This window comes from Aquila chrysaetos, chromosome 2 (assembly GCF_900496995.4).
Source record: "Aquila chrysaetos chrysaetos chromosome 2, bAquChr1.4, whole genome shotgun sequence".
NCBI lineage: Eukaryota > Metazoa > Chordata > Aves > Accipitriformes > Accipitridae > Aquila > Aquila chrysaetos.
The window spans coordinates 76,805,652-76,833,209 of record NC_044005.1 but is presented as its reverse complement, the minus strand read 5'-3'; the positions used below and the strand labels follow the sequence as shown (position 1 = coordinate 76,833,209).

Below are 27,558 nucleotides of genomic sequence, written 5' to 3'. Positions count from 1 at the left end.
TCCAATTTCAGAACAGGTGAAATAGCAACCCTGTCCATATGTTGTCCTGCTCATAATCTCTAGAAAAGCAAAGGCATAGTTTAATATGTATCCAGAAACTTTTTTTTATTTTTTGGAACTTGTTTTTTCCCTCCTTTTTAACCAAGGCTACTGAAAGAGTACAAATTTTTGTAAATACAAAGTGAAATTCTTTCTTTTCATGCAGTGTCAGGTGGAAGATAGTACTCACCTGTAAAGCTAGACAAGAAACTTCTGAAGCAGGTAATTTTCCAGGAAAATATTAACCATCCCTTAATCCACTTACCAATCTTGTTCAGCATACTTTCAGAATGGTGTTCTAACTTCAGGGAGATAGTAATTTTCAACAAGATGCACATGTAAATATTCGTTCTATTTATTGTGGAAACACTGAAGACACAATATAGCTTTAACATAGTCCCACTGAACAGCTACTAATTTAATCTGAACTTCACACCGTTTATTGTGGAAATGCTGCAGACACAAACACAGATTTAAACACAGTTCTACCATCAGAGAACATGACACTTCAAGGAAGGTCAAAACAAAATGGCTCTTAAAGCTAAAAAGAAGAGGCAGATGCCATTTCCTAGAAATGAAGGAAGGTAGGCTCCACTGGAGCAGCTTTAGTACTGGGCTTTTCTTTTGGATTGGTGGTAAATGAAAAACCCAGAGCTCAGTGATTTTTCTTTTTTACCTAATTGCTCCAATCCAGGAATCTTTGGCACAGGAATTTTCCTTTGCTTTGTGACTACAAGATTATTCAGCCATTTGTTCTTAACAAGGCCACTGTTTTCATAGACTTAATTTAATCCTACTGTGTGGCATTTAATTGCATGTTGTGCAAAGGATGCTCTTGAGTGTGAAATTCTATGTTGATAGGAGTCTAACAGCATCAGGTTATGATTGCACTAATTCTTTTTTCCTCTACTTTTATGTGACTAACAAACAAGGCTGTTAGAGAAGAGAACTGATTTTCCTCATTATTCCCTATACTGGCCTTATTTTATTGCATTTACATGGACAAGTGGACAAATATATCCACATGCAAGAGGAAAGAATTCCACTGCGTTGATTTAAAGAAACAAAAAATGAACTGCCAGACTGGAAGTTATTTTAAGGTAAGCATGCAGATATTCTATTTCTAGTTCACTCTTGCACGCTGCCTAGACTTAAACCACAGAGTTGCACTGCTTCTTCTTTGCACAGATGAATAAAAATGAGGCCTATGTAAAAAAACCTGCACCACAGAGAGCAGTAACACATGGCTTATTCTGTCAGTCACAATGGTACATTTTACTTCCTCATTGCTCTGTATCAGTTGTGAAGCTGTATTCATGAAACAGGGAATGTTTATATATTTTAAACTTGTGCGTAAAATAGAATAAAATCATGTGTGCATTTCTTAGACATCAATTAAAACACTGACAAAATAAAAGCATTATAAAAGATTGTAGAAAACTAGAGCTCTTCTAGACTTTTAAACAGTTAAAAAAAAAACCTATCAATCTCATCATGGAAGTCAAAACACTTTTTTGGGTACAATTCTTTGCATGCCATTCCTCCTTACAGTGCTACATAATCACTTTGCTTTTTCCTCTCATTTCAGTATCAACAAACATCTGCCTGCACATTAATTCAGAAAATATTAATTAAAAACTGGAAAGAATTGGAGCCTAGCACACCGATTTAAAATGTTGTCTCTGATCATATATTTGATATCAAGTCCTAGCATGAAACTGTTATATTTAATCCAAGTAGTTTCTTGTTAAGAAATAGCACACATATGCTGTCAAATGATTTTCAGTACAAAAGATATACAGATAAAATTGTTTAACTGAAAAGGTCTGAAGACTCCTAGGCATCAGTAGGGAAGGCACTTTTCCGGTCACATAATTCTAGCACATTGGGATTCAGCACAGCTTTGGTATTTCAACATCTCCTTCAGTTTCTATGCAGGTGATATCCACTGACTGCCCAGTCCTGAACTTCTCCACTTGCAAATAATGCAAAGAAAATTGCTCCAAACAGATTAATAGAAGCAGCAATATAGAAAACAGTCTGCCATTCTCCCACAGTATTCTGTCAAAAGGGGGGGAAAAAAAAATGCAGTCAATTTGCAGCTCCACACTCAAGAAAAAAGTAATTTTAAAACCAACGCTACATACCTTGCCTATTTAAATGTAAATGCTATTCAGCATGATTTCACACCAACATAAAAGCATTATAAACATAAAAGATCAAATCATCAGTCTAGTCAACTTCAGTTAATAATACAGCTTATACAGATAGTCCTATCAGAATTGCATTAGACTATCTGGATCAGTTTATCATCCGAGATGCAGAACTTTCATATCAAAATTCACATTTGCACAAAGGCTACACAAACTCACAGCGAATGTTACTTAAAGGGGAACACTACCTTGCTTTCAAGTCAGGTGATCCAAGAGCTGAAGTGCTCTGCACTACGCAGGAAGCTATTCTTAATGACAACTATGTGGATATTCTAGAATCATAAGCATTTTAGCCCAAACAGGTAGCTATCTTTACTCAGATGTCAAGAGGAATCCTCTAAACTCTGGTATTTAAGAAAGGCCTTAAGACATGGATAGCAAAGAGCTGTGGTTTGTCTGGTTTTGGGTTTTTTCTTCTTCTTGTCATTTCAAATCAAGTAATATCTGTAGATGCCTTAAAGCTTTTTTTTTCCTTTTTTTTTTTTTTTTTTTTTTTTTTACTTCCAGATGACTACTGTAACAAACCTGTAAACGGTTTTACTACAAAAACAAAATTATACCAGAACAGTGCATTAGTATGGGGGAAAAAAACCCTAAACCGAACAAAAAGAAAATCCCACTTGTTAAGATGTCTGGAAGAATTCTTTCGTTTGGATTTATGTGTTAATTAATATTTTCATATTATTTTTAAGGAAATCACTGGAATGATCACCAACTCCAAAAATTCAACTGTATCAATAAACTTACTCCTCCCGTCTTCCTTTCTTAAAAGATTTTAGAATAATTCATATAGTTGATTAAAAAAAAAAACCCAAAACAAACCAAAAATCAAACAACTCCTTGCTCCCTTCTTCTATTCCAAATCACCCTTTGACTAAACCATCTTGGAAGACAAATCTAACACTGTTTAAGTTAGGTGTCTTGTGAAACTAGCACCGCTTACAATGTCCTAATCTGGACATTGTAATCTACATACAGAGGGATGCATTATAAAACCCACACATTTCAATCTAGTTTCTCACTCATCTGACAAATGCTGACCTTATAACTCAACACCTCACATGAGAATGATTTAAAAAAAAACAAGTAAGAACTTGTATTAATTTGCTAAAATAATACCACAACTGTCTCATTTAGTTGGCATTTTAGCAGAGTTTTACTGTGATAAAAACACTTTCATTTTTTTCCTAGAGAACATAAGGGGTGAGTCACTAAAATTTTAAAGTCCTACACAGGCCTTTGATTTTACCTTTATTTTCCTGATCAGAATCCAAAGAATAAAGGCTAGGAATTAAGTCGCTCACAGCAACGGAACAGTGCAACTTACTTGTATAACCCAGATTTCATTTAATGACTGCAGACTTGAGAAGACAGAATTTCCACTCCATGGAGATAAAAATATAACAACTGAAAAAACTGGTAAGCAGACTTACATTATGAGTGAGGTTCTTCGCAATAACTGGCCCCACCATTCCTGGGATAGTAGCAAAAGAATTTGTGATCCCAAGGAGAATTCCAGCATACCTGCAAGAGCAATTGTTCACGCTGCTTATTAACTTACCCTGCTTATCAGTCATGGAAACAATTTTGCCTAACCTGATCACATAGGCCTCATCTTGATCACACAGACAAATTAAAACAGAAATATTCCAGTGAGAATGGCTTGTTTTCATTCTAGTAACAACTCACTGACAAGTTCGTACATACATTTTTAGGGACATGGTGTAGTGGTGGACTTGGCAGTGTTCAGTTAACAGTTGGACTTGATGTTTTTAAAGGTTCTTTCCAACCTAAATCATTCTATATGTCTCTATTTTCCAGAGATTAGTTTAGGTAACATAAATTACTCATGGCTTTGCTCAGGGATCCATAATCGAAACCCACATCCCCTTTGCAAAGTCACAACCAAACTGTCTGGAATGGATCCATCGGAGAAGTTAGAAAAGAAACACTGCACGCCTTGAAGTGGAAAGACAACAAGGAGTACGACAGAGTGCTGTTTGGCAACAGTAAGAGTTGGTTCAGGTATCATTACTAAAAAGTGTCTGCCAAGAAGGCAATATCACCAGTTTGGACGGATAGCCCCACTTACACTACAGAGCGTATGTTCCAAAGACCTGAGTTCAGAGCACTGCGGCAGTCCTTCCCTTCAAGGTCAAAGCCAATGGGAAATGGGTCTGACTTAACCAGTTCTGCTGGTTGCCATTCCTGCAGCTCCATTCTGAGGCTTCCTGCTCCATGAACGTGTTGCTCTATCACACACAGGTGCATGCATGTGCACCGATGGCCATAAAAACTTGCTGGGAAAAGCTGGTAACTTGCTTAATATCTGAGTCTCAGCACCTCATCCCTAGGCAATTAAAGATCTCTCTCATAGGGGTGTTGCAATACCAAAAGATCATACCACAAGTGCAGACTTGTGAGAGAGACTGAAGAGAAATAAGAGCTAGACATTCTACAGCAGAGCTCAACCTTCCAACCACGAGAGCACGGATCCCCACAGTCCAGATTTTCAAGGTGGATTTGCTGGCTGAAGAATCATACAAAATACTAATAGTCACAGTTTACCACAGGAGAAAAGAGTTATCTCCCAGTGATCATTTTAGGCTGTTTAGCAAAGTGAAATTATGTCCTCACCAATTTTAACGTAACAGAAATATAATTTCATCTCTAAAGAGAGATGCACAGCTTTGACATTTTATTTACTGAAACAGGAGAATTCAGCCATACAGCATTGTTACAAAAGGTTGTGATATGTGTATCCAGGCCAACAATATTCAAGAAACATATGTTTCTTCCTGAGAAAGAGAATCAATTATCTAGCCTACTAGTTGATTTTTTCTTGAAAGTCAACACATCAGCTTAAAGCATGGCAATATATTCTAGATTGAGCTCCAATGCCTTAATTAAAACGATCTTTATTTCTTACAAATGTAGCATGCAGTCGTCTTATCTCAGAAAGTGTTTAAGAATTAATAAGCTTTTATGAAGCTGAATGTGCAAGTGTAAAAGTTTCCCTTAGGCAGATAAGCACATATAGCAAAACTCCATTTAAAGCCTTTAAGTAGAAAGAAACGCATTTTGTCTTCAAAATGTTTAAGCACTACAATACTGCTAACACACACTTTCAAAACAAAACATAGTTTAATAGTTTCCCTGGTCACCAAAGATCTTTGGCAATCAATTGCCAGCTAAATGCCTCTGGTTATGCCCAGTGTTTCTGACATAGGTTGCATTCTTGATAACGCTCGCTGTTTGATGCAGATAACTGCTATGCCACTCCCTCAGCACAGCGGAGACTCCCATATGAAACGGAAAACCAAAAAGTGATGTGTCTGTAGAGCAAGACTAATAGTAAGCTGTTGGTCAGGTTCTTATGGCATAATGGGGATAACCAAATAGAAATCAACTTGCAGAGCAGTTAAGTAGTAAAATCAAGAGCAAGAAAAAAAGATATGTGAAGTGTTTAGTGTATAACAGAGCCACAGGAATATTACGAGGGCTCATGGTAACAGCAATACTAAAAATTGTAATCATGGCAACATACTGAAGTAGATTTGAAGAGCTAGAATAGAATACATTTTCCCCACAAGAACAATCTTGTCTCCCTCCCGTCCCAAACCCCACCAATTCAATACACTGATGGCATAATAAATACATGTTAGAAACCAAAACCACATAGCCAATATTGTTTTTCCCTCAGTATCAGTATTTTCATTCACTTTTTCCTGTGAATATAATAATTATTTCTTTGGTATAATGTAAGTTTTAGTAGCAACAAGGGACCCTTTGCTATTCTAGTCAGCATACTTTTTACCAATTAAAATGGGCATGTAAGTGCATTTTGAAACTGCTTTGAATCACTTCTGGTTATTCTAATATCTTTCAGTAAATTAAAAAAAAAATCGAGCTCTGGGTAAACTCTTAACAGAGGTTTCCTTCACAGTTTTATGCAGACCCCATTTTCAGATTTCTACAATTATGTCAAACATTTCCTTGAAATTGTGAATGTCTGCCTTGGCCATTTCATCCAACGAAGTTCAGACAGTCACAAAAAGGGGGAAAAAAAGGCTTCTTTTCCCTCTCATCTTAGATGTTTCTGTATTTGAATTATTTTTTTAAGACCTTTGTTACAAGGACATGCCCTTTTCCTTCTCTGTCTCCATTTAGAGAATGGCTGATTTCAGTAAAACAGCATCCACCCTGACCATGTTCCCATCCAGGAAAGTTTTCCTGTACATACAGCCATTTGTCTCGAGGGGCAATGCCGGGCCAAAGTTCCTGAACTATCAGCAAGGCACCTGCCCCTCCTGCACTGATAATCAGCATGCTCCCTCCAGCCTGATAGGAAAGAAGGGCTAGAGAAACTTGTATGGTTTAAATGCAATGGGAATAAAAGCAGGACTTTGTCGAGGGTAGGAAGAATAGAGTGGGATTTGGTCAGAGGGATCAGCAGCAGTTCACATGGTGAGTCTAATTAAGCCTGCTAACATGTATCAGCGTCATGCCATATGATTTTTTTCAAGACCTAAAATACTCTGTATACTGTCATATAGAAATTCACCCTTGAAATAAACACATTAGAAATGCAAAGTGAATTATCTCTCAACACACACAACATCCTAGCTCTGGAAACCTCAGCCGTCACCTGCATACAGAAATTCCTTGTGCATATGCCTCACGGAGGCACACGCCGCAATTGCGTGATTTCCTTCTTCCTGTGACAGCTCTGTTGCACTCAGTGGACAGGATGAATTGTACTCACTTAATGAGCACCATTTAATATTTTGTTTCACTTCACTTGCTCAATGCATGGACCCAAGCCTTACTTTCTGTGTACTATTCAGCTGTTGCAAGTAGAATTTTAATCATCCCATACACTTTCCAGCAGAACTCTTCATGATACTAGTTTATTTTCACAACACTCTTGAGAGATGGAGATGACAACGTGAAACGAAAACATAGGCCAAGAATGTATGTGCCTACTGGATGCTTGATTTGAGATCCTCAGGATCTCATTTTAAGAGTATTTAACAGCATTGTTCATTTATTCAAAGCACAGTTCCATTGACTTCTGTCTGCACTCTGAGTAATACCATTTTTGCAAACCAGAACTTAATAGTTCGAAGAGGCATACGAAAACAAGCAATAAATCGGCTAGGCCTCAATTAATCTCACTGGATCCAACATTAGCCTCTCAGCTGAGATGTTTTAAGTTTGGACTCCAGCTGCTGCAGACTCTCTTTACATATTATGGCAGTCTGAACCAGCCTCAAGAAGTTCCCATCACTCTGCATAACTACAGAACTCTTAGAAGTCCAGATTCCCCAAGCCAGAAGGTATGAACATGGTCCTGACAGATGATCACACTAGAGTCTGATCCAAACTGACTTACCACATGCAAACTCTGTGACAGAGCACTGAAAGGACTGAAATTCCCAAGAGCAATGTTCAGCTACCTTAAACATGACCCTTCTTTTCTCCTGTAATGCCCTGCCTTAGCCATTATGTTCTCTGCAGCTACTACAGCTATGAGGTAGAGGGTTTAGGAAAGAATGCCAGTCTCCCTCTCTATACAACACTCAGCCATTTCTAGAGCAGGCTCTACCCTGTGCACTGAGTGAAGAAAAGGTCCTGTGCAGGGGAATATTACAACAATGACACAAAGACTAATTTGTGATGCACAAAGAAAAGGAGGCAAATCAAAACTGCACAGATATCCAAGTCCTGCCATTAAGAAACTTACAGTAGTAATGTCTTTTGACATCAATGCTTATGTTTTGTATTTTTAAACACAGAGATATAGACATAAAATAAATAACTCCAACTCGAAGCCAATGTTTTACATTTTTAGGAAACTAACTGCTGTAGTTCTGCAAAGCTAAGCTTGAAACAGAAGTTGTATAATGGCCCTGTAATACCCCAGATTGCATCATGAATTGATCATGAATGAAATAGGACAAAAATCTAGTAAATATAATTACAGGAATTAGATCATTATTACTGCAGGATCAAAAATGGAATTATTCTGAACTGTTGTTTGTATAATCTGCGAAACTTGAACTTTTTGCAAATACAGTGCTTAAAACTGTAAACCTGAGTCACTATCAGCGTTTACATTCCAGGTCTGTACAGCACATGATCCATAGCTAAATCTCCCACGTACCCCAGCAATACAAAAAAAAAAAAAGAGGCGGTCATAAATATATCACGTGCACTAACAATAGCTTCAGCAATACTTACGAAGGTGCTATGTCCAGATGGTTGATGCTGTAGCCAGATGTACAAAATCCTCCTAGTGTTGTTGATATGGTCACGAATGCAACAGCCAGTGCATAGTTGCAGCCTATGAATCCAGCTGCTACTAAGAACACTGCAGGTCCAATCATTCCTTTAAGACAAAAAAGCTTAGAATCAATGGACTTTTAACATGAGGAACATTAAGAGGCCCTATGCTGTGTATAGATTTTCCATACAACTTCCACCACCCCCTAGTGTACAGAATCCAGCACTGCACTACATGCATTACAGCGGGCCTGTAAGGAAGAACAGATGGGTTGCAAACTTGTGCTGGAAACAGTAACCAGACCAGAAAAATCCCACTCTAGCTTCAAAGAACAAACTTCAACTAGATAAAAAAACTTAACAAAAATCAACAGATACTAAAAGTGACTTCAAAAATTAATTTTATTTATTGTTATAAAAATAATAGAAGCCACACTGACACTGGTAGGTGAACAGTGCACTGCAAAGAAATTATCCCCATGTAACTCTCCAGGTTTCAGGAACAAACACTGACTTCTGCAGATCATAGTAAAGTACAGCTGGAAGGGTTCGCACAAATACATACATACGTGTGTGTGTGTGTATATATATATATATATATATATGCATATTTCTCCTGCAGGCACCTTCTAGAATGAGTTTTATTTCACATTTACAAGACCTGAATGACTGGTGTATCTATACTGGAGCCTGCTGTACAATTTAGAGAACCCAGGCTAGCTTTAGAGATGCTACATCAGGTACTGGAAACAGCTTAGCAAGCCATCATGAGCCAGTGCATTCTGCTTCCTCTCTGCAGTCAACTTTGGTACCTATTTCCCAGTACCAGAGCCCATTTACATGACCCCATCATGATGTCTGTAAACAGCTCCAAGGACATTCTTTTTTGTTGATGAAGCCAACCTAACCGTCCTGCTTTTCCTAAGACAACAGCATGTTTCCCCCTCAGTTGTACATACTTGGGTGTGAGGCCCTGCAGTCAACTAGATCACCAAAATGGTGTAGGCTTAAAATAAAAAAATGCTTGAGAGTCTATTATAAGAGCTGCTTTAAAGAAAGCAATTGAATCAGCAGAACTGAGAAGGCAGCAAGGATGGCCATACATCAAGCAGGCTGCAACTTCTGTGGATCCTGTGCCTAACCTTTTTTTTTTTCCCCCTTCTTTCCCCTGCCCCCTCTTTTAATCAACAATCAACTTCTTCCTTAATACAGACTTTACCTGTATTCATCAAAAACCTGATCTTGTTGATCTCTTGGTGATTTCAGATCATCTCCCAACTAGTCAAGAGCATTTTGGATTCTATTTGGTCTTCCTACCCCGGTAGCAACTGTAAATTTTGCAAGTGTATTCCTGTTCAGTTACTTAAGTCTTAAATAAACAAAACACTGAACAACGCAGGGCTGGGAATAGGCTCATGCAGAACAATATCCCGTCCCAATCTGAGAAAGCCACTCACAAGGTATCATTCTGTCAAGCTATTATCTCCACTTTAATGGTGAATCTGCCTGACAATTTATTTAATCAGTTTGCTTATAGGAATGATGTATCTTGACCTAAACAAAGCTTCCAGCAATCTCTTATCAGTGTCTTACCCAATGGGCCTACTATTTTAGGGAAAAAGATAGGATTGACTCTTCAGAAATTAATGTACAAATACAGCTGCTCCTCTCAAGCCATGCACAATCCTGCCTAATCTCACAGCAGAATGTCACACTACTCTCCCAAACCCTTCATTTTTCCCAGATGGATATTATGGTATGTTCCAAACAGAGATGATACTTGCACCTACCTATTAGGGTAAAACATTTGCGAACACAAACAGTGGAAAAGTTCTTTTTTTCCCGTAAATAATCAGCAATTTGCCCAGACAGGATTATACATAACCAGCAGCCAAAATAAGGTAGGGCAGACAAAAAACCGTTCTGTTAAGGAGATTAAAAAAAACAACAGTTAAAACACTGAAATGACAATTCAGTATGCTGAAAAATCACTTGTGCTGGAGCATTAACAGAGACTGAACCAGAGGCATCAAAACAATCCATCCACATAACTATTGTTGGTATTACCATAAGAAAGAAACCTAGGCATAGAAAAAGCAAAGCATTTTAAAGTTACCAATGTGTAAACTCTCCATTGCAAGACTTAATCCATAACTACCAATGCAGCCAGACCAAAAACTTAAGGATTTAAATCAGAAACTGGGTTCAGGAAAAAGAAAACTATACATGAAGGTATCTTGTGGACGTTAACCTGATCATGCAAGTTTCCAGAAACACCAATTTCAAGTAGGACAGGCTATCGAGTGAGTTACTAAAGTAAGTGGAAGATGTAAGTATTATTCAGAATTTTGAAAGCTACATGGAATCTCAGGGTTTTGTACTACTATAACTCTTCAACATTACATTATCCCGTATCTATCTGCTGAAACATCTGATGCTGGCTGTAATCAGAGACAAGATACAGAACTAGGACCTTCATCAGATCCAGGCTGGACATCCTATGATCCCAAAGCAAAGATATTATTCAGGACCTGACATTACTTGCACTAAAGTAACCTGTTAATTCCCATTACTTTAAACAAGAGCTGCTTAGAGACTTCTGCCTGATTCTGCATGTTTTTCTGATGAGGGGAAGCAAAAGTTACTACTAAACTGCATAAGTTCACAGCCTTTCCGTACAATTATGGGTAATTACTGATAACAGAGCTATAATTTGACTTAATCTATGATGAAAAAGAGGTATTTGGATAGCTATTGGATAGAAATACTCTAACATTTATACACTATTATAAAATGTATATTTGTCAAAGAAGTGAAAGCTTCCCTAGGATATTTAATTTGAAATGAGACTGGAAACACATCCCCACCCGAAATCCACTCTATCAGCACTCAAACATGCTGCCTGTTGGGTTTCAATGCTCAGCTTTCAAAAGCAGTAAGTAAAATTTTTAAAAATAGAAGATAGTCTCAGTAATAAAAAAACAACTTCTTTTGAAGCACTGTTCAAAGACACAGCATTATTTTTAACCAATCCCTTTAATATAGGATGGAAACTGGTAGACTATACAGTAGCAACTGGACAATATTTTAAACAGTAATGCAATTTCCATCTAAATGCCTGGCAACAAAGTTAGTCCAACACTACTTTGCAGGCTTGTTGGTTGTTCTTTTTTTAAATGTTCACAACAGTCAGTACTCTAAGCACTCTAAAAAGAAGAAACATAACTCAGAGACATAGGAAACCACTTCACAGCAGAACCTGTTAGCCTTTAATGCAACAGCATTTTACAAAACACATGCAATTGAGGGCTGTGGTAGCAAATGACTTTCATAGATGTTTACGTAGGTATTCCCTCAAGACGCATAATAAGAAACCCAACCAGCAACTTCAGCTATTTTTCCCAGCCATTTTGCAGCTTGCCCTGCTGCAACCTTCTCTTCTAACACTGAGATTCCACATCTTGTCCTCCCAAGATTTCTGGCATCACCTCTTTCTTGCATGGCATACATCTTCAGTTTGCTCTAAACCAGTCTCATGTGTTAAATCAGGAAAAGGCTATGCCAAACTTCTTGAAATTTCTGAGCACCTTTTTACTTGGGCTGTACCAGCTTCTCCAGGTAAACTATGCTATCACCAGAACTTTCTCATTAAAGAAAGATCAGTACAGTCAAGTAATTCCTATAAATAAGAATGTTCCACCTCCTGCACCCCCCTGTAATTTTTCCCTGATAAATAATTAAATTTTTAAAAATTTCCTTAAGGTCCAAATATAGTGCTTTTCAAGTCTATGGTTTTGTTTCATCCTACTTACCTTGCTAAAAAAAGGTATTTTACCTCTGCTGCTCATTGAGGAAAGGAAAAAAAGTGACAATTCGGAAAGGGATCCAAGCAGACTGAAGCTCCCCCCCCCCCCCCCCCCCCCCCCTTAAAATACTTTCAAAAATGCCACTTGTCCAATCATTACATTCCAAGATTCTTAAGCAGGTTCCTCTACTCTAAACAGCAGGGAAGATCTCTGTTATTTCATTTCTTTAGTTCAGAAGAAAGTGACTATATTTTTATTTATCTCACCTCCTGTGCATCAAACCGCAGGATCTCCTTCATGTATGTGGGCAAGAGCGTAAGAAGCGTATAGAAAGTCCAGTTATAAGAGAAGTGAGCCACAACGATAGCCCAGAGTGGAAGGGACTCCAGTATAGGTCTCCAGGGAACAGATTTCTGTGTAGAAAGCTAGCAAGCATGAGGCAGAGAAAAAAGGAAGAGAAAGAGTGATCAGGACATTGATATGAACATTTACTAAATACAATGTTTTGATCCTACCCAAATCTATGCTGATCATTCATTCTGAAGGGCACAAAATGAGTCTCAGTTGATAGATGCAAGTCATCAGCAATGAATGAATTACTGTGTTCAGTTCTCACTGAAGGAATACTAATGCATGTTACTGCTCTGTTGTTTACTATTGCAAAGTAAACCAATTACTATTACGTTTTGTAATCAAAATTTCAAAAAAGTATGCCTTCCCTTGTTGAGATTTGTTGCCTCCTGCTTTTACTATAAATGATTAAATATTTAAAGTCACCCATCATGTGTTTGTTCAGCTGAATCTTTCCTACTCAATCCTAGATACTAACTTTGGTCCCTCAGCCAGCTTCGCAGGTTACAAATACGTATCCCCAGTCACAGGAATAAACTCTTATGCACACTTTAGGAACTGGCTCATTAGCATTTTCAAAATGTTTTCTCTGCAAACAGTAAACTCTTACTCTAGAAGACACATCGAAAAAAAAGTTGTAAAATGTTGTATTGCAAAGTTTAACGACATTATACAGGTCTGGATCTAGTTTAAAGAGAAGTGATAGACTTGAGCTTTTTATTTAAAAAGCGCCACAATAACATCGGTGACAAAAGGCATTATTATAAATGCTTTGTTTGATTACTGATTGTTTCTCACTTATACAACTGCATTATATTTTTAATTCTGCCTCTATCTTAGATTAAGGATGTTTTTCTAGACATCAACAGATCATGATGCTAATGACAATATTTGTGGTTTATGTTCTTACTTAAGTAAGTATGACTATATTAAAGTGCTGTACCTGATCTTTTAGAGAAGACAGTATATATTCTCTTTCAGCGTGTGAAATGCTCCTATGAGTTTCCGGTGTATCACTAACCAACCACATCCAGAAGAAGAACCATAATACGCCAAGTGCACCTATCGTTGGGAAAAGATGGGTGAAGACATAGAAATAAAAACATAAGCAATCATATTAAGTGAATAACACTCTCAGATGATTTAGTTAGAAGTTTTTTTCCAAATACTTACTCTAATATAATTTTAATGAATATTATTTTTCTATCTACTTACCAACAGTAGTTCCCTGAAGTGGCTTAAAAATACACATTTAGAGGTAATAAACAATAAAAAAGGACTAAGCAGGAAAGTGGTTTTTTGTGGGTTTGTTTTTTGTTTTTTTTTTTAATTCCACTTGGAAGTGCCTCATACAGCAAGAAAGTTGCATACACATACATATTGTATTTTTATCAGTCACATGGAACAGCCACAAAGGACATGGCTTACCCAGAGGAAATAAAAACTCACATTAAGTTTAATCACAAAAAATACTTTATGCACATACACAGAATAGCCCTACATACAGCCTAACTGATGTACCAATCCTCCTTTTCTTTTTTAAGCCAAACCCCAGAACTGTCATTTGAAAAAGGGAACTTCTCAATAGTCGGTGCAAATCAACTGTACTTTTATATAACTATAACACTGTAACTTATTTCATTTTGTCCCATTCTTTGTTTTGAACCCTTTTTGTTTATACAAACATTGGAGGTGGTTTTGCTGAGAAAAGCATAACTCTTGTCTTTTATTCCGATTCTCCCTTCCCCATGCAGAATACGAAACAGCTCAGACATGTAAATAGACCTACAAAAAGCATCAGTTAGATCTATGACATGCTGTTAGAAAATATTTTCTGTGTTTGAGCTTCTAGAAGATAACTCACAGTAAACATGCTATGCCTTGCATTTTGGGCATTCCTTCAGGGTTCCTGTGACTGCTAGAGAGATTTTCCACACAGTTTCCATTTAAAGCAGCAGTAACTTTTCACATGTTCTTTCATTCAGAGTAGAAGTTTGTTCCTGGGATTAAAGTTATTAACTCAATTTCACACTTCAAATAAGAAATTTCAGCCTGTTGATTCCAAGTGGCGGGAGAGTTAAGAGCATTGGACTTGTGCCAGCTTTTGTCCAACTCCGAGACAGCTTTGCTCACTGGAAGCAAGGCTTACATAGCCACACGCAGGAATCTACTTAGCTTTAAATATCTCTAATTTCCAAGGAGGAATAAAATAGCAACCCTACATATCAAACACGTTTTTAAAACTCAAAATAAGTTTTATAATATACCATGCTTTTCAAAAAGAATATGGATTGCACTTTTAATAATTTTAAAAAACTTACCAAATATGTAAAACACATAAACCCAGTTCATATAATAGCAAATTAAACCAGAGAGTGGCAGAGAGACAACAGTTCCCAGCTGTGCACCTACCAGAAGAAATGAAAACAAAGTGGTAAAACAATAATTAGATCTCCCATAGACCCTTTAAACTTAGTGGCATTTCACAGTTATTTTATTTTATTTTTCTGTAATAAATCATGCAGAAAAGATTTGTCACCACCACTAGAGGGCTGTCATTCCCCCTTAAAGAAACACAGGCACAATAAGCTGCTTCAGAAGCTTCAAGTAAACAGAGCCACAAAGCCCTAAGCATCCAAAATTACAAGCAAAATGCTATCAAAGACAGGCATTCTTGGCACATTAATCTCCAATAAAGTGATGGCTCCGGTACATCCAAAACAATGCAAATTAGACAACTGCCATTGCTGCAAAACAGGAGAGAGCTCATCACAGTATAATTAAAAGACTTGGGGGCAGGATAATATTTTGACTTGATATAATCAGTTTGCATTTCTCGTAACTCCTACTAGCTCCACAGAAACAGGAATGCTAGAAACAAGAGCCAGAAGGCATCTATATAACCAGCAGTGGTTATTACGTGGTCCCTGAATTCGACAGGGTGTAGGATCAGGCAAGGAAGAAGGGAAAGATTAGCACATTCCAGTTCAGATACAAGCCAAAAGAGCAGAAAAGAACTATTCCTGAGTTTATAATTCAATATACATTTTGCAAAGGATGGCAGGTTCCACACCCCTCCCCCCCAAATCTAAACTAGAAGCCCAACCCATATTATTAACATACTTTGGAACTCTACTGGTGATAAATGGTAGACCTTGTCTCTTAATGTTAGTTATACAATCACTTCTCCAAACCCAGTCTCAACTCAGAAAACATTAGATCATGTTGATACACTGGCTGCCTAGATTCCATTTTCATGGAAACAATAATTTTTATTTGAGGCAGAAAGTTTCAACCATGAACAACAAAACCACATACACCATGCAAAATATAAATCAGAATAACAACTACATATAACCTCAATCATATGTTCTCTTAGTAAATCAACATGATCATGATTAAATAAACCACAGACCACATGACTGCCAGCCATGAAAATGGGGGGAAAAGGAAACACTGTGCTAAGTTTACGCAAGATGCCTTATCCATCCACAACTGCTAACAATTGGCTGCTCAAGGCCACAGCCTCTTCTCACTAGTACAGCAGCATATACTTTCATGAGACACAAAAGGACAGTTTAAAAGCCCCCAGTTGTTAAATGCAGTAGATGTCAATCCCAACCCTGTGCTCTCTGCTTAACTTGTATGCTGGCTCCCACATGAAGAATTCTTTTAAAGCAGATTTAATTCACTAATAAGGCAGAAAACAGATTTTTTAAAAAGAGAGAAAAGCTTTCTGCTGCATTGGGTGTGTTAAAGCAGCTCATGGAAGGGTCTGATGAGTGCCTGAAATAGCACAAAGGAAGGAATGAGACACTTGGCTAGGAGGGAAGTGAGGAAATGTGAGGAAGAAAGGATTGAGGCTTCATTCCTGTTGGCACAAGTGAGCCACTAGACTGGCTTAGCTGCTTAAGAAACTGTAGCCACAGTTTACACAGTATAGCCCTGTCCTCTTGATGATGCCCAGGTCAAATAAGAAAGCTGTAACAGAATTAATATTAACAAGAGTGAGTAAACCAAACCATTACTTCATTAAGTGAATTCAAAATTTGTCATCCTCAAAGAAATAGTATCAATTTTGACCAGTAAATTTAGAAAGCTACATTTTTCACCTGCCCCACTAATACTGCATTTAGCAATGTGACTGACCAGTAAACCCCTAAAACAGATGAAGGCTCAGTGGAGATGGGCAAGAGCAATGTGTCCATGAAGTTCAGGGAATAATGCAGGGTGTGACTGACCACAGCTCTTGCAAAGAAAGCTGACTTTATCTCAACACAAAGGGGACCAGAGAGTGGCCTTTGTTTTAGATAAACAGCTAAGTCAGTTGAGTGGATCAGATGGTGGTAATGTTTCTCCCCAAGTTCATTAAAAGTGTGACTGTCTCCCTGAGTTAGCCAGACCAGCACGAGGGGAGTGAACACGTGGCTCAGCCCAACATAAATATAAAAACTAAACAACTAACAATAGAATTTCTAAGAGAACAACAGACTTGCACTGCCTTCAACCCACATATTCCTTCCTGGCAACTGGGGATTCCCAGCATCATGACGGTGAGCATATTAGTGACCAGTAATGCAAATGTGTACTGCAATTGCTATGTTTTGCTAAGTGTTAACTTACATTTGAACTGTGAGTTCAGTATATTTTGTATCACTCTGCTAAATCAAAAATCTTGTGTAAAATCAAATATCTTCAAACAAGTAAATTTGATATCATACATCACACCTTCCACACGTAGAATATCTAAGAGAATCTGGTCAGGGAGTATTGGACTCTGATAAGGAGCTCCTGCAGCAATACCTTGGACATTTTCTTCTTTGAGTTCCTCATAAAACACTTTAAAAAAATCAAACAAACAACCAAACAACCAAACACCTCTATCCTGTGATTCTGCCCCAGCTTTTTTGTTCCTAATACTAGATCTCCTTTACTCACAGTATCTTCTATTAATCAGCTTCACAGTAACTCTTTGCACCACTGTATACCAAAGTTAGACTGAAGTTTATACTTAGTTGCAGATCAATACCTTTTCTCAGGATTACAAAAGCCATGAATAAATGAAGATAATGAATGCAAAGCAAGATTTAATTCAATGTTACTCTTTCCAGATTAAATGCTGATTAAAATTTAGAATATAAATCCCTTTGATTTAAGTCAATCCTCCCTGTTACTGCCGTAAAAATGTATAATCCCATTATCAGCGTGGGAATTTCTCACCTGCATATGAAATACTAAGGAGCTTGCTGCGTTCCAGTGGAGGAGCCCAAGAAGACCACATTGAATGCATAGCCGGGAAGGTAACACCCTAGAAAACAACATTTCGTTCTGTTGAAATGCAACAATTTCAGACCTCCCTTCAATTTTGCATGTTTCAAAGCATATTTCATTAAAAAGCAGTAGTTAGTGTTCTTGTTTAGCAAGAAACCACTTTAAAAACTGTGCAAAGCATGAGAGTAAGGAGGCAGAATTAATTTCTCCTGCCTTTGTTTCTGTATATACTGGAAAAGCTGCAAGAATACAAACAATACTGTTCTGAGCTCCTGGTTTCTAACAAATGAGAAGGGATAACTCTAGTTTTGTCTCAAGTGTCCTTAGAAATAAAACCTTTTTCTTATTCGAAAGCTTAGGCTAAAATATAGGGCTAACTTTTTAATTATTCAAAAAAATTAAAACTAAGCTACTCAGAATGAAACAATCCATATACTACTCCAGCGTACCGATACCCACAGGGTCTAATCACTACAATTTATTAATAAATTATTCAGATACATTTTCAAGTTACATAGGGAAAAAGCATTACCTCTCCCAGTCCTTCCAAGGCTCTGACAGCTATGAGGTAGCCAACTCCCAAATTTGCAGCTAAGGGAGTAAGCAAGGTGAATACAGAGGTACCAAAGATGCCAAACCCCAGCAATAGCTTCCCTCCGATTTTGCTTGCGATATATCCTCCTGGAATCTGAGTAATGATATAGCCATAGAAAAAAGAACCAAGGATCCATCCCTGAGTATCAGCATCCCAAGAATACTTTTCCCCCTAAAAAGAGGAGAAAAAAAAAAACAAACCCAAAATACAGTAAGTTCAAAATAGCAGTTTCTCTGACCATATTTTATGTAACTTTGATCCATCATTTAGTCCTTTACACCTAAATTACAAATCTTTCATGGTCTCCTTCCTCTACACACATCTATACTGCAATCAAACTTGTGTTGAAAGCTAATTCAGGGAGTTTACAGTCTGTCCAGACATATCTGGGTTCTAAGCAACTTGGATTAGGTGACAAAGGTACAGACTACGTAGTCTGCATGAGTGTGAATCCCACTTCTGTATCACAGTGTGGACATCGTCATGCTCTAGAAAATGGCTTTTCCTGCTGAAAATTTATTGACAGAAAAGCAAACATGGAGATGCAGATGCTTAAATTTAATATAAAGAGAGAGCAACCAAGGACAGGACTCGCAAGGGTAGGTGGAAGAATGGGATAAGCACAACAGAGGGAAGATGAGTTTAGCAGACAAAGTAATAAAAGCAAAGATGATTGAGATAAAGAGCCTGAAGCTATAAAGGAAGTCAGCAAGAAGACATGAGCTGTTGCCCAATAAAGTGATTTTGAAATTTAGGATCACTTCCAAAAGCCCAATTTATAAGCATCTAAATGAGCAGCATACATTTCACAGAATTGATGAGATAGAATCTTCCTCCCATAAAGTTCACAGTTATAATTTGCTCGTGATAAATAATAAATGACCTCTAAACAAGCAAACAAAATGAAGGCAGGAAGACAGCAAGAGTGCTCAGTAATAAACTTCAGTTATGAGATCTATGCAAATCCAAATTCACGAAGTTGGTGTTTTGTTTTGGTTTTTTAAATCATTTTTTCATATCCAACAGTTCAGTTAAGAAATGTGATTTTAAGGATTACTGGAAGGGAAGTCAGAGATAAAGGATATAAAGACAAGAATCATGATCTGGGAAAGAGATCAAAGAAGTGAGGAGAAAAATATTTTGTAATGAAATTTCATGCTATTGAAACTGTACAAAGAACAGGCAAATATGGATACTGATGTGAGCTCTGACGCAGATATAACAGTAACAGTAGATCACTGGCATATAAAACAGTGAGTCATAGTAGATCTATGAGGTCAGATTAGCCAGTTTGTACGGATGAGCACAGAAAGGATGTACATAAAAAAACTGACCCTGAGCACAGCACTTCTAAATTAGCTAGTCATTTAAGGCTATTATTTTTCAGAATAGCTTTAAAAGAACCACTGAAAAGGCCATCTGGTAAAAAGCAGCCTGTTCTCTTGCCACCCAACTATGAGTCATCAATCACAGACTTCTGTTAAAAACACTTTTACATGCCATATTACAGTTTGAGACCTCACCGTTGTGTTGCGAGGAACATTTATGGTGGAGGAATGCTCTGGACACACATTGGAAGTTGTATTCTTTGCTAAGCTTATGTTAGGTTCTACCATATCCACCAAAGCAACGCTTAGGTTCACGCGTAAGGCATACAGGAGGAAGAATCCAAAAAAGGCCAGTAGAGCTAGATTGTAGCGAGCTGAGCAGCATGCAGGGACTGAAACGAGAGTAAAGGAAAAATTTTTGTTTTAACAGAACCTAACAAAGTACGAACAACTGATAAGCAGTTTTTACTAATAAACTCAGAAATTTATGGGGAAGAAAAAATAGGCAAGTAAACAAGGCAATTGTTCTAGTCTTAAGGGGTGTATTCAATAGGGGTAGAGGCTGGGGGGGGGGGGGGAAGCCCACTTTTCTACTGATGTGCAAAACAAATGTGATTCTGGTTTAGACAACTGGTAGCTACCTGCACAAGTGTAGGGGTTGCAGTGGAAGTGTGGCATATGGTCTGCGGAAATGGATTTAGAAACATGGTTTCAATAGTCCTCGTCAAAATATAGTAATATTTATTCAAAGTAGAACTTCACACTAAAAAAAACCCCAAGATTAGTGGGAAGCCTGTCATATACATGAAAACAGTGCAAAAACCCAGAGACTCTTAAAGTAGTGTTAAAGAACAGCCATTGAGATTCCAGACTGTTTTCTAGGACAAGTTTTCCTTCTGTAAGTTTGCTTATAAAAGAATATGCATTTGTTGACAGCTGCCAAACAGAGAAAGCTAGCAGAAAGGGGAAGAACGGCAAACACCATGGTGGCACTGTGAAATAGCAACAGTTTCCCAGTTGCCCAGTACACCCCTCTTCTGCAGTCACCATACAACAATGAAGTTGACAAAGGCAAATGAGTCTTAGATTCAGCATACAACCTATGTTGTGGCATTAAGTTGACTGTCAGATGTTTAAACCCAGGTATCAGACTTTGCACTGTAACACAGTTATTGATTCTCTTCTACAGTAGTACACAGTAGCACTTGGCAGAGATCCTTCATTAGCACCAGGAGATTCAGATCAGAGTTGAGCTGTAACTTGGCCAGCACATCACCAGTGGCAATAAATTTTGTATCTATACAAAATACAGTTTACAGCTCTTTATGAACTGGGAATGGTTAAACAAAGTGAGCAGAAACGTCAAATTGTTGAGAAACTACTTGAAGAATCTGCTGAATTTACAAATAGTTAGGGGGTGGAGTTTCCCCCCCTGTGAGGAAACTATGGTGCTAACTGAAAATTTTATAACCTGGACGTCTGAAACTCTGGGAGGGCTGAGGATCAGCACCTACAGATATTACATTGGTCTACAGTGATCTCACCTTTCTGTGACTATTCAGAATTCAAATGACGAATAGAACAAGTGTATCTGTGAACAACAGGATTGACTGGAGCTTCATTTGCTACTGCAGTATGTCTCTTGACTGGATTCTGTGATCTGCAGTAAGCAGCAAAAAAGCATGCCCTGTGGACAAGCTATCTAAAGACTCTCCCCTTCCCCGTAACTTCCTTGAAACAAGGAATATGCCTATGCAATTTTGTCTTTTTCAGTGGGAGCACCGACAGAGCCTTTCTGCAAGACTGTATTTTTCATAGTAGCAGAAGTAGCAGAACTTTCCCATTTTTGAAGTCTCTAACCCTGACCAACTTTATGTGAAGTTCATTATGGCTGCACAAGTTGTCAAAATGACAAAGAGAGGCTGTATTTGCTATGTTCATTTAGTAAATGAGAATAAGCGAGGCTACTGTACCAATACGGAAAGCACCTTCCAGACCTGCGGTAATTGCCAATCTTGCCTCTGCAGCATTTGAAAAAGTCATATCTGATTTTTAAATGACATGAAGGAGAGTAGCCAAGATTTTATTGCTTACTTTAAAAACAACAGGCACCAAGAGCAGGAAGTGCTTACTGCACTAAAACTAGTCAAACAGCTTTGTTGTCCTTTGTTGTTGTTTAAAAAGCAATTTGGCTTAAGTAGAAAACATATAGTCATATAATTTATAACAATGAATACAATTACAGGTAAAGCTATTTAAACTTCCCACTCCCTGTATTTGCTGGGGTTAAACAATAACAACAGAAGGCTGAGCATCACACTGATGATGTAACCCTTGCTTGGAAATGCAGATTAACTGGAACATCCATTACTCTTCCACTGGAAGCCTCTTACTGGTATACATCTTCTCTGGAGAGCAAGCTCCACAAAACAGATGTGCAAGAACCCAAGTTCACTAATGTCAGATTTTTATGATGAACTATTTATAGTTGAAAAAATCTAACAAACATGTACATCTGCAAGTCTGAAATAAATGGCTGCTGAAATTATCGCTTCCCTGTCTTTCCACCAAGTGCATTTGCAATACCTGAGAATATTAGATCAGGCTAACAGAACAGAAGATTCGAGAAGATTCCAGACGCGTTTCAGTCACCCACCTCTTCAGGAGATCGCTATAATCAAAGAGACACAGACATTCACCCCCCTAAAGTTTAAGGCAGCTAACCATGATGTTCAAGGTCTTACCTTGATTGGTAGTCTTGGGTCCTACATCTACAGTTAATTCTGATTTCAGGGGCATGTTTTATAATACTGTAGCTATAATTGAACAAGATTCTTAAACTGCAGTTAAGAAAATAGGTCTGTGCTACAAGTTGCACTGCAGTTAAAGGAAGTTGCTCTTCTGCTGTATTTTTCCTTGTGGGTGAGGTGAACCACCTCAACTGGAGCGCGATGCATTGTGCAAACTTAAGAACGTATTGCTTTAATAACAGACTTGAACTCAAATTTCTCTCTTTCTGGCACTTTTAAGTCATTTTGTTAGCAGCCCCTCTTGCTGCAGCTACACATCTCCCAAGCAGGTTGGAGTATTTTGGGGTGGCATAGTGAAGAAACTTAAAATCTTACTTTACTTTTCATAGTCTGTACGTTCTGGGAAACAAGACAGCACAGACAACCCCCTAAACACCTTAGCTCTGTTGTTAAGCCCTGACCCCATAACGACCCTCCTCCCCTAGAATTAATTATCTTCGTGCCTTCTTCCACCTTCCTTCCTCTCCATACTTCCACAACGAGCAATCAGTCTTGCTCAAATTCTGTCTTAAAGCGAAATCCCGCCCTAACCTCGCAGGACCCAGCCGTCATTAACACTTAAGCTGGAATTACCCCTACTCGTCTCTCACTGACGAGACACCAAGCCAAGGGCGGGTATTTACAGCCGAACTCCGTGACAGGGCTGCACCCCTCTTCCCCACCCGTGCCGAGGACGGAGCCCCCCGCCATCCCCGTCAGGACTCAGGGCCGCCTTTAACCGAACCCTCTCCGACACCGCCGCGTCCCCCAAGATCAAACGCCGCCTCACAGGCGCGGGGCGGGAAGCGAAGCCCCCGAGGCGGCGGAGAGGGGCCCGGCCGCCGCGGGACCCGGGCCGGCCCTCACCCTCACAGGGCAACGGCTGCGGCAGGGGAGGGCCCGGCCCCCGCAGGGACGCTCCCGGCCCGGGCCCTGCGGCTCCATGGCAACGCCTCCCCGCTCCTCCTCTCACCCGTGCCGGGCTGGGACTCCTTCAGCAGCGGGGTGCGGTCCTCTCCCTCCTGGCTCTCCATCTCGCCGCCACCCGGACCGCGCAGCGCGCCCAGGGCCAGACCGCCGGCCGCCACCGCTGAGAGGACGGCAGCGCGGCCGCCCGCGCCGCCAACCCGCCCGCCCCGCTCTGCTCTGCTCTGCTCTGCTCTGCCCCGCCGGCGCCGGGCAGCGGCAGCCGCCGGCCGTCATGTGACGGGCGCTGGCGGGCGGAAACGGCCTCAGCCGCAGCGCGGCGCCGCTCCCGGCCGGCCCTCGGCGGCCATCTTTGGTGAGGGCAGGGGCCGCGCCGGCCCGCCCATCTGCAGCGCGAAGGCGGCCGCTCCCTCCCTCGGGGCGGGCGGACTGACTGACTGGCTGACTGACTGACTGACTGACTGACTGACTGACTGACTGACTGACTGACTGGGCGGACTGACTGACTGACAGAAAGCCGGGCTGCGGGTGGCCCGTGGCGGCTGTTTTGGGAAAAGTTCCTCGTATTTAGGACAAATCTCACCGGGTGAATCACGCCTTCCCTTCCCGTGGCAACTGCCGCGGCAGGTGTTGGGCTTCTCTGTAACCACTAAAATGCCCGGCCGCTTGAGCTGCGTTATAACAATAAATTGGCATTACCTGCAGCACAGGACCTTTTTATTCCGTGCGCAGCGCCCGATTCCTGGAGCGAGGCCTTGAAATGCACCAGTATAAATGAATAAGCACCACAGCGTATGTAATAGGGATTTTCCTCCCGGAATCAGTGGGCTTCAACCTCAGTCAAAACTAACAACAGAGTAGACGCCTTCAAGTTTTACAGGCTTTTACCTGTGCTCATCTGTGCCCTTGCCAGAGCTGAGTGCCGAGTCATTTTGACGATCCTGCCGGCCATCCGCTGAAACCCTTGGCTTTGCTAGATGCCCGTGCCATCGTACCGATGTGTAAATAACTGCCTGGGAAATTCTGCCTACTGGAAATGGAAGAATGTAGAAGATTCCTGGCAGCGTATTCAGCTGTATCATTTCACCCAAGGTAGATATACTGAGTTTGCAAGCATCAACAGAATGACTGCTGCTGTGGACAGGTCACACGGTATTACATCTAAGCAAACATGTGAAGCAAAACAGAACTTCTGTTCTGGTTCTGAAATTTAGCATGAGAGTGTCTTCTGTGAGTCAGACTTACCTGGAAGTCGCTCTTAGAGCCAAAATTACAGAAGGAAAACCAATCGTTTTATTCTGACACAGCACACATCAAACATGTTTCGCAACATTTTATTAGAAGTGGAGATTTGGTTTGTCGTACTTGGAAGACTTTAGCTTTGCATTTCACACAGGCTGGACTCTTCTTGGCCTTTCTGCACATACCATCAGGGAGAGACCCCTGTGTGCGAAGCCCATGAGGAAGGCAGTCTGGGGACGTACAGGCCAGGACTGATGTGCTGCACAGGGTCATGAGTACCATCACTTCCATCCATAGGCTGAACCCCAAGCTCTCCCTAGACTCCTCTTATCCTAACACAGGGAGGATAAGGGACTTCAGGGACTGGAGCAGTAGACAAAGCTTTTCCTAGGCTTCCCCTTTTTTTTACCTCTCTCTTATTTCTTCTCACCAAGGCAAGTTGTATCTTAAATCTACCTAGACTGTCAGTGTGGGATAATGCCAACAAACCTTGCGGTAGCAAGGAACATGGATTTCTCTGTCCTGCTGCCTGCTTCTTGGATCTTGCAGACCCTCACTGGTGAGTGAATCTTCCTCGCTTAGTGACACACTGCACCAAAAGCAGCTTGATTGCAAGGCTGCAGCCCCAGAGTCAAAAGGTGATGCCCATAAATACAGATCTAGGAGTGTGTGAGGAGCATTGACCTTCATCACAGCAGATAAGAATAATCATTCCTCATTCCCCAGAGGCTGACTTTGTGTATAGCTCTATGTAAACAGGCCTGGTTTGCCTCTGGCCAGCCCACTAGGCAATGCTGGTTGTTGCCTGCCCTTAGCTCTGCCCGGTTCTGTGTCACACTTGTGATGCAGTCCTGATGTGAAGTATTTGAAGTATTTTCTGACTTTATTTTTGTTTCTAAAAAGGACTGTTGTTTGCATTCAACCACTTTTGCCCTGGTTACTTTCAATGCTGGATGCAGCTGTGCTCCGTGCTAGGCTGGGGAGGTGGTGGACAGCACTTCTCAGCACCGTGCTTCCTTTGTCATCTGGCTCCACAGCACGAGGGAGGAGAACAGCAAAGGTTTGCACTTCCTTCCCTAAAACCCACCCTGACATTTCACAGAATCAAGCTAAAAAGACACGCTGCAGCATGTCTCATGTAGAGCAGCAGATGGCTCTCTTTCCTCTGAAGTCCAGCTGGGAAAGGAAGCCTTGGATGGTGCCTGGGTCTTAAGAGAAACTCCAGCCTGGTTCCCTCCAGTGCCATGGCTCCTTAGGGCAAGCTCTCATACTCATTCAGCGGTGCAGAAGGGATACGGCTGTGATGATGTAGGAACACATTTTAAACTGTTTAACACTACCTATACTAAATAGCAACCCTCAACATTTAGGGTTGAGTGTTGCTGAGGAGATGAAGAAGGTGGCCTGGGAAAATATATCAGTGATGCTAACCTAAGTTGCAGCATTTCCTCACAGAGCAAGATAACGTCTCTTCTGTCAGGTTATGAAGTTTTATAAGATATAATAGAAAAGTTGTCTGTTTCTGGGTTCCCACATCTTTTTTCAGTCCTTTTTTTAATTCATATTACAAGATACCCTTATTTATTTATGACCTTTTAAAGAATCTGACTTTTGAAGTCTTGTTTTTCAAGATAAACAGAAGAAAGGAGCAGAGAAATACAGCTCGTACTCACAATATAAGAATCATCTGGTTATTCTTAAATAACTGCAAGTAACATAACCAGAATTCAATGAGTGAAGATGGAAATATCTACTTTTAAATTTGACTAAGTCTCCTTATAAACGTACAGTATACAGCATTTTTATGTTGTAAATGCCTAACAGATATATTTATGGTTTAGACCGATAATTTACAAAATGGAAGAATATAAGTTAAGGGATCAGATAATTTGGACAGAAAAGATATGCGCATGCATCCAAACAAAAAATTTCTCAGGTTTCCCCCAAGAAAGCGAGTTACAGTCAATCAAAAAGGAAAAGAATTAGGATGCCTTGAGCTGTGCAGTCCTTCTACTCTAAAGCTGAATACAAAGTCATTACTAAATCATGCATAAGATGATGCTGACCAAATCAGAAATGGTTTATGTGACTCTGGCAGTACAATGTGTTTTCATCTGTCTGGAAATATTCTGTCTGCTGCGAATGCCTCAGGGCTCCCTCCCGCCATGGATATCCTTCCCTGGGGGTTTATGTTGGGAGGGGAGATATTCATCATGCCCGCTTTTCTTATAATTTGTTGGCAGAGGCACTCCATGCAGTTCAATTTTTGGCATTGGCCATGACAGCAGAAAGCTTGGGACTTCCCTCAGTTAGCAGCTTTGCTTTCATATGGAAGAAAGCAAGCACATATTGTGTCCTCTACAAAGTACTCCTCTGGGTTATGTGGCAATGCTCAACTAGATTCAGAGAAGTGACTTAGGCTTTGTATTGCTAAATTTTAGTGTTGTGGTAGCCAGTGGAAGTATAGATTAGAAGTACAGGCTTGTTGTCTAGACTCCCTTTCTTAAAGGTATTCTTCCTACAGGAAGTGGGAGTAGCAATGATGCTGGACATTTCCTATTAAACAGCTGGCCTTTGTTCTGGACACTCCTCTGTACATGGCAACATGGACTCATATTTCTCCTCTGTCAGTGGCATATAGTTTTACCTTTGCAGTGGATGCTGAACCTCATGCAAGTCAATGCACTGAGGCTTTGTGGAATCTGCTTCCTT

The 27,558-nt window shown here is 39.9% G+C and overlaps 1 protein-coding gene across 1 annotated transcript; it reads right to left on the bottom strand.

Moving 5' to 3' along the window:
• Nucleotides 1-378: 378 nt before the first annotated feature.
• SLC17A5 (solute carrier family 17 member 5) lies at nt 379-23,948 on the bottom strand. Its single transcript, XM_030036732.2, has 11 exons — nt 23,651-23,948; nt 20,084-20,280; nt 18,498-18,731; nt 17,915-18,002; nt 15,016-15,102; nt 13,638-13,756; nt 12,610-12,768; nt 10,328-10,460; nt 8,496-8,643; nt 3,686-3,776; nt 379-2,100 (listed from the first exon to the last, which is right to left on the bottom strand). Exons 1-11 carry the CDS (start codon nt 23,709-23,711, stop codon nt 1,963-1,965), a joined length of 1,455 nt encoding a protein of 484 aa, XP_029892592.1. The 5' UTR covers nt 23,712-23,948; the 3' UTR covers nt 379-1,962.
• Between the last annotated feature and the right edge of the window lie 3,610 nt (nt 23,949-27,558).

What these genes read in the sequence shown, in the direction of transcription:
- SLC17A5 (XM_030036732.2), bottom strand. Translation starts at nt 23,711, where the DNA reads ATGGAGAGCCAGGAGGGAGAGGACCGCACCCCGCTGCTGAAGGAGTCC. An exon ending in GGAGTCCCAGCCCGGCACGG is followed by an intron (nt 20,281 to 23,650) that starts GTGAGAGGAGGA and finishes CTCTCGTTTCAG; the next exon opens with TCCCTGCATGCTGCTCAGCT. An exon ending in CAAATGTTTTACCCTAATAG is followed by an intron (nt 8,644 to 10,327) that starts GTAGGTGCAAGT and finishes TTTGTCTTAAAG; the next exon opens with GAATGATTGGACCTGCAGTG.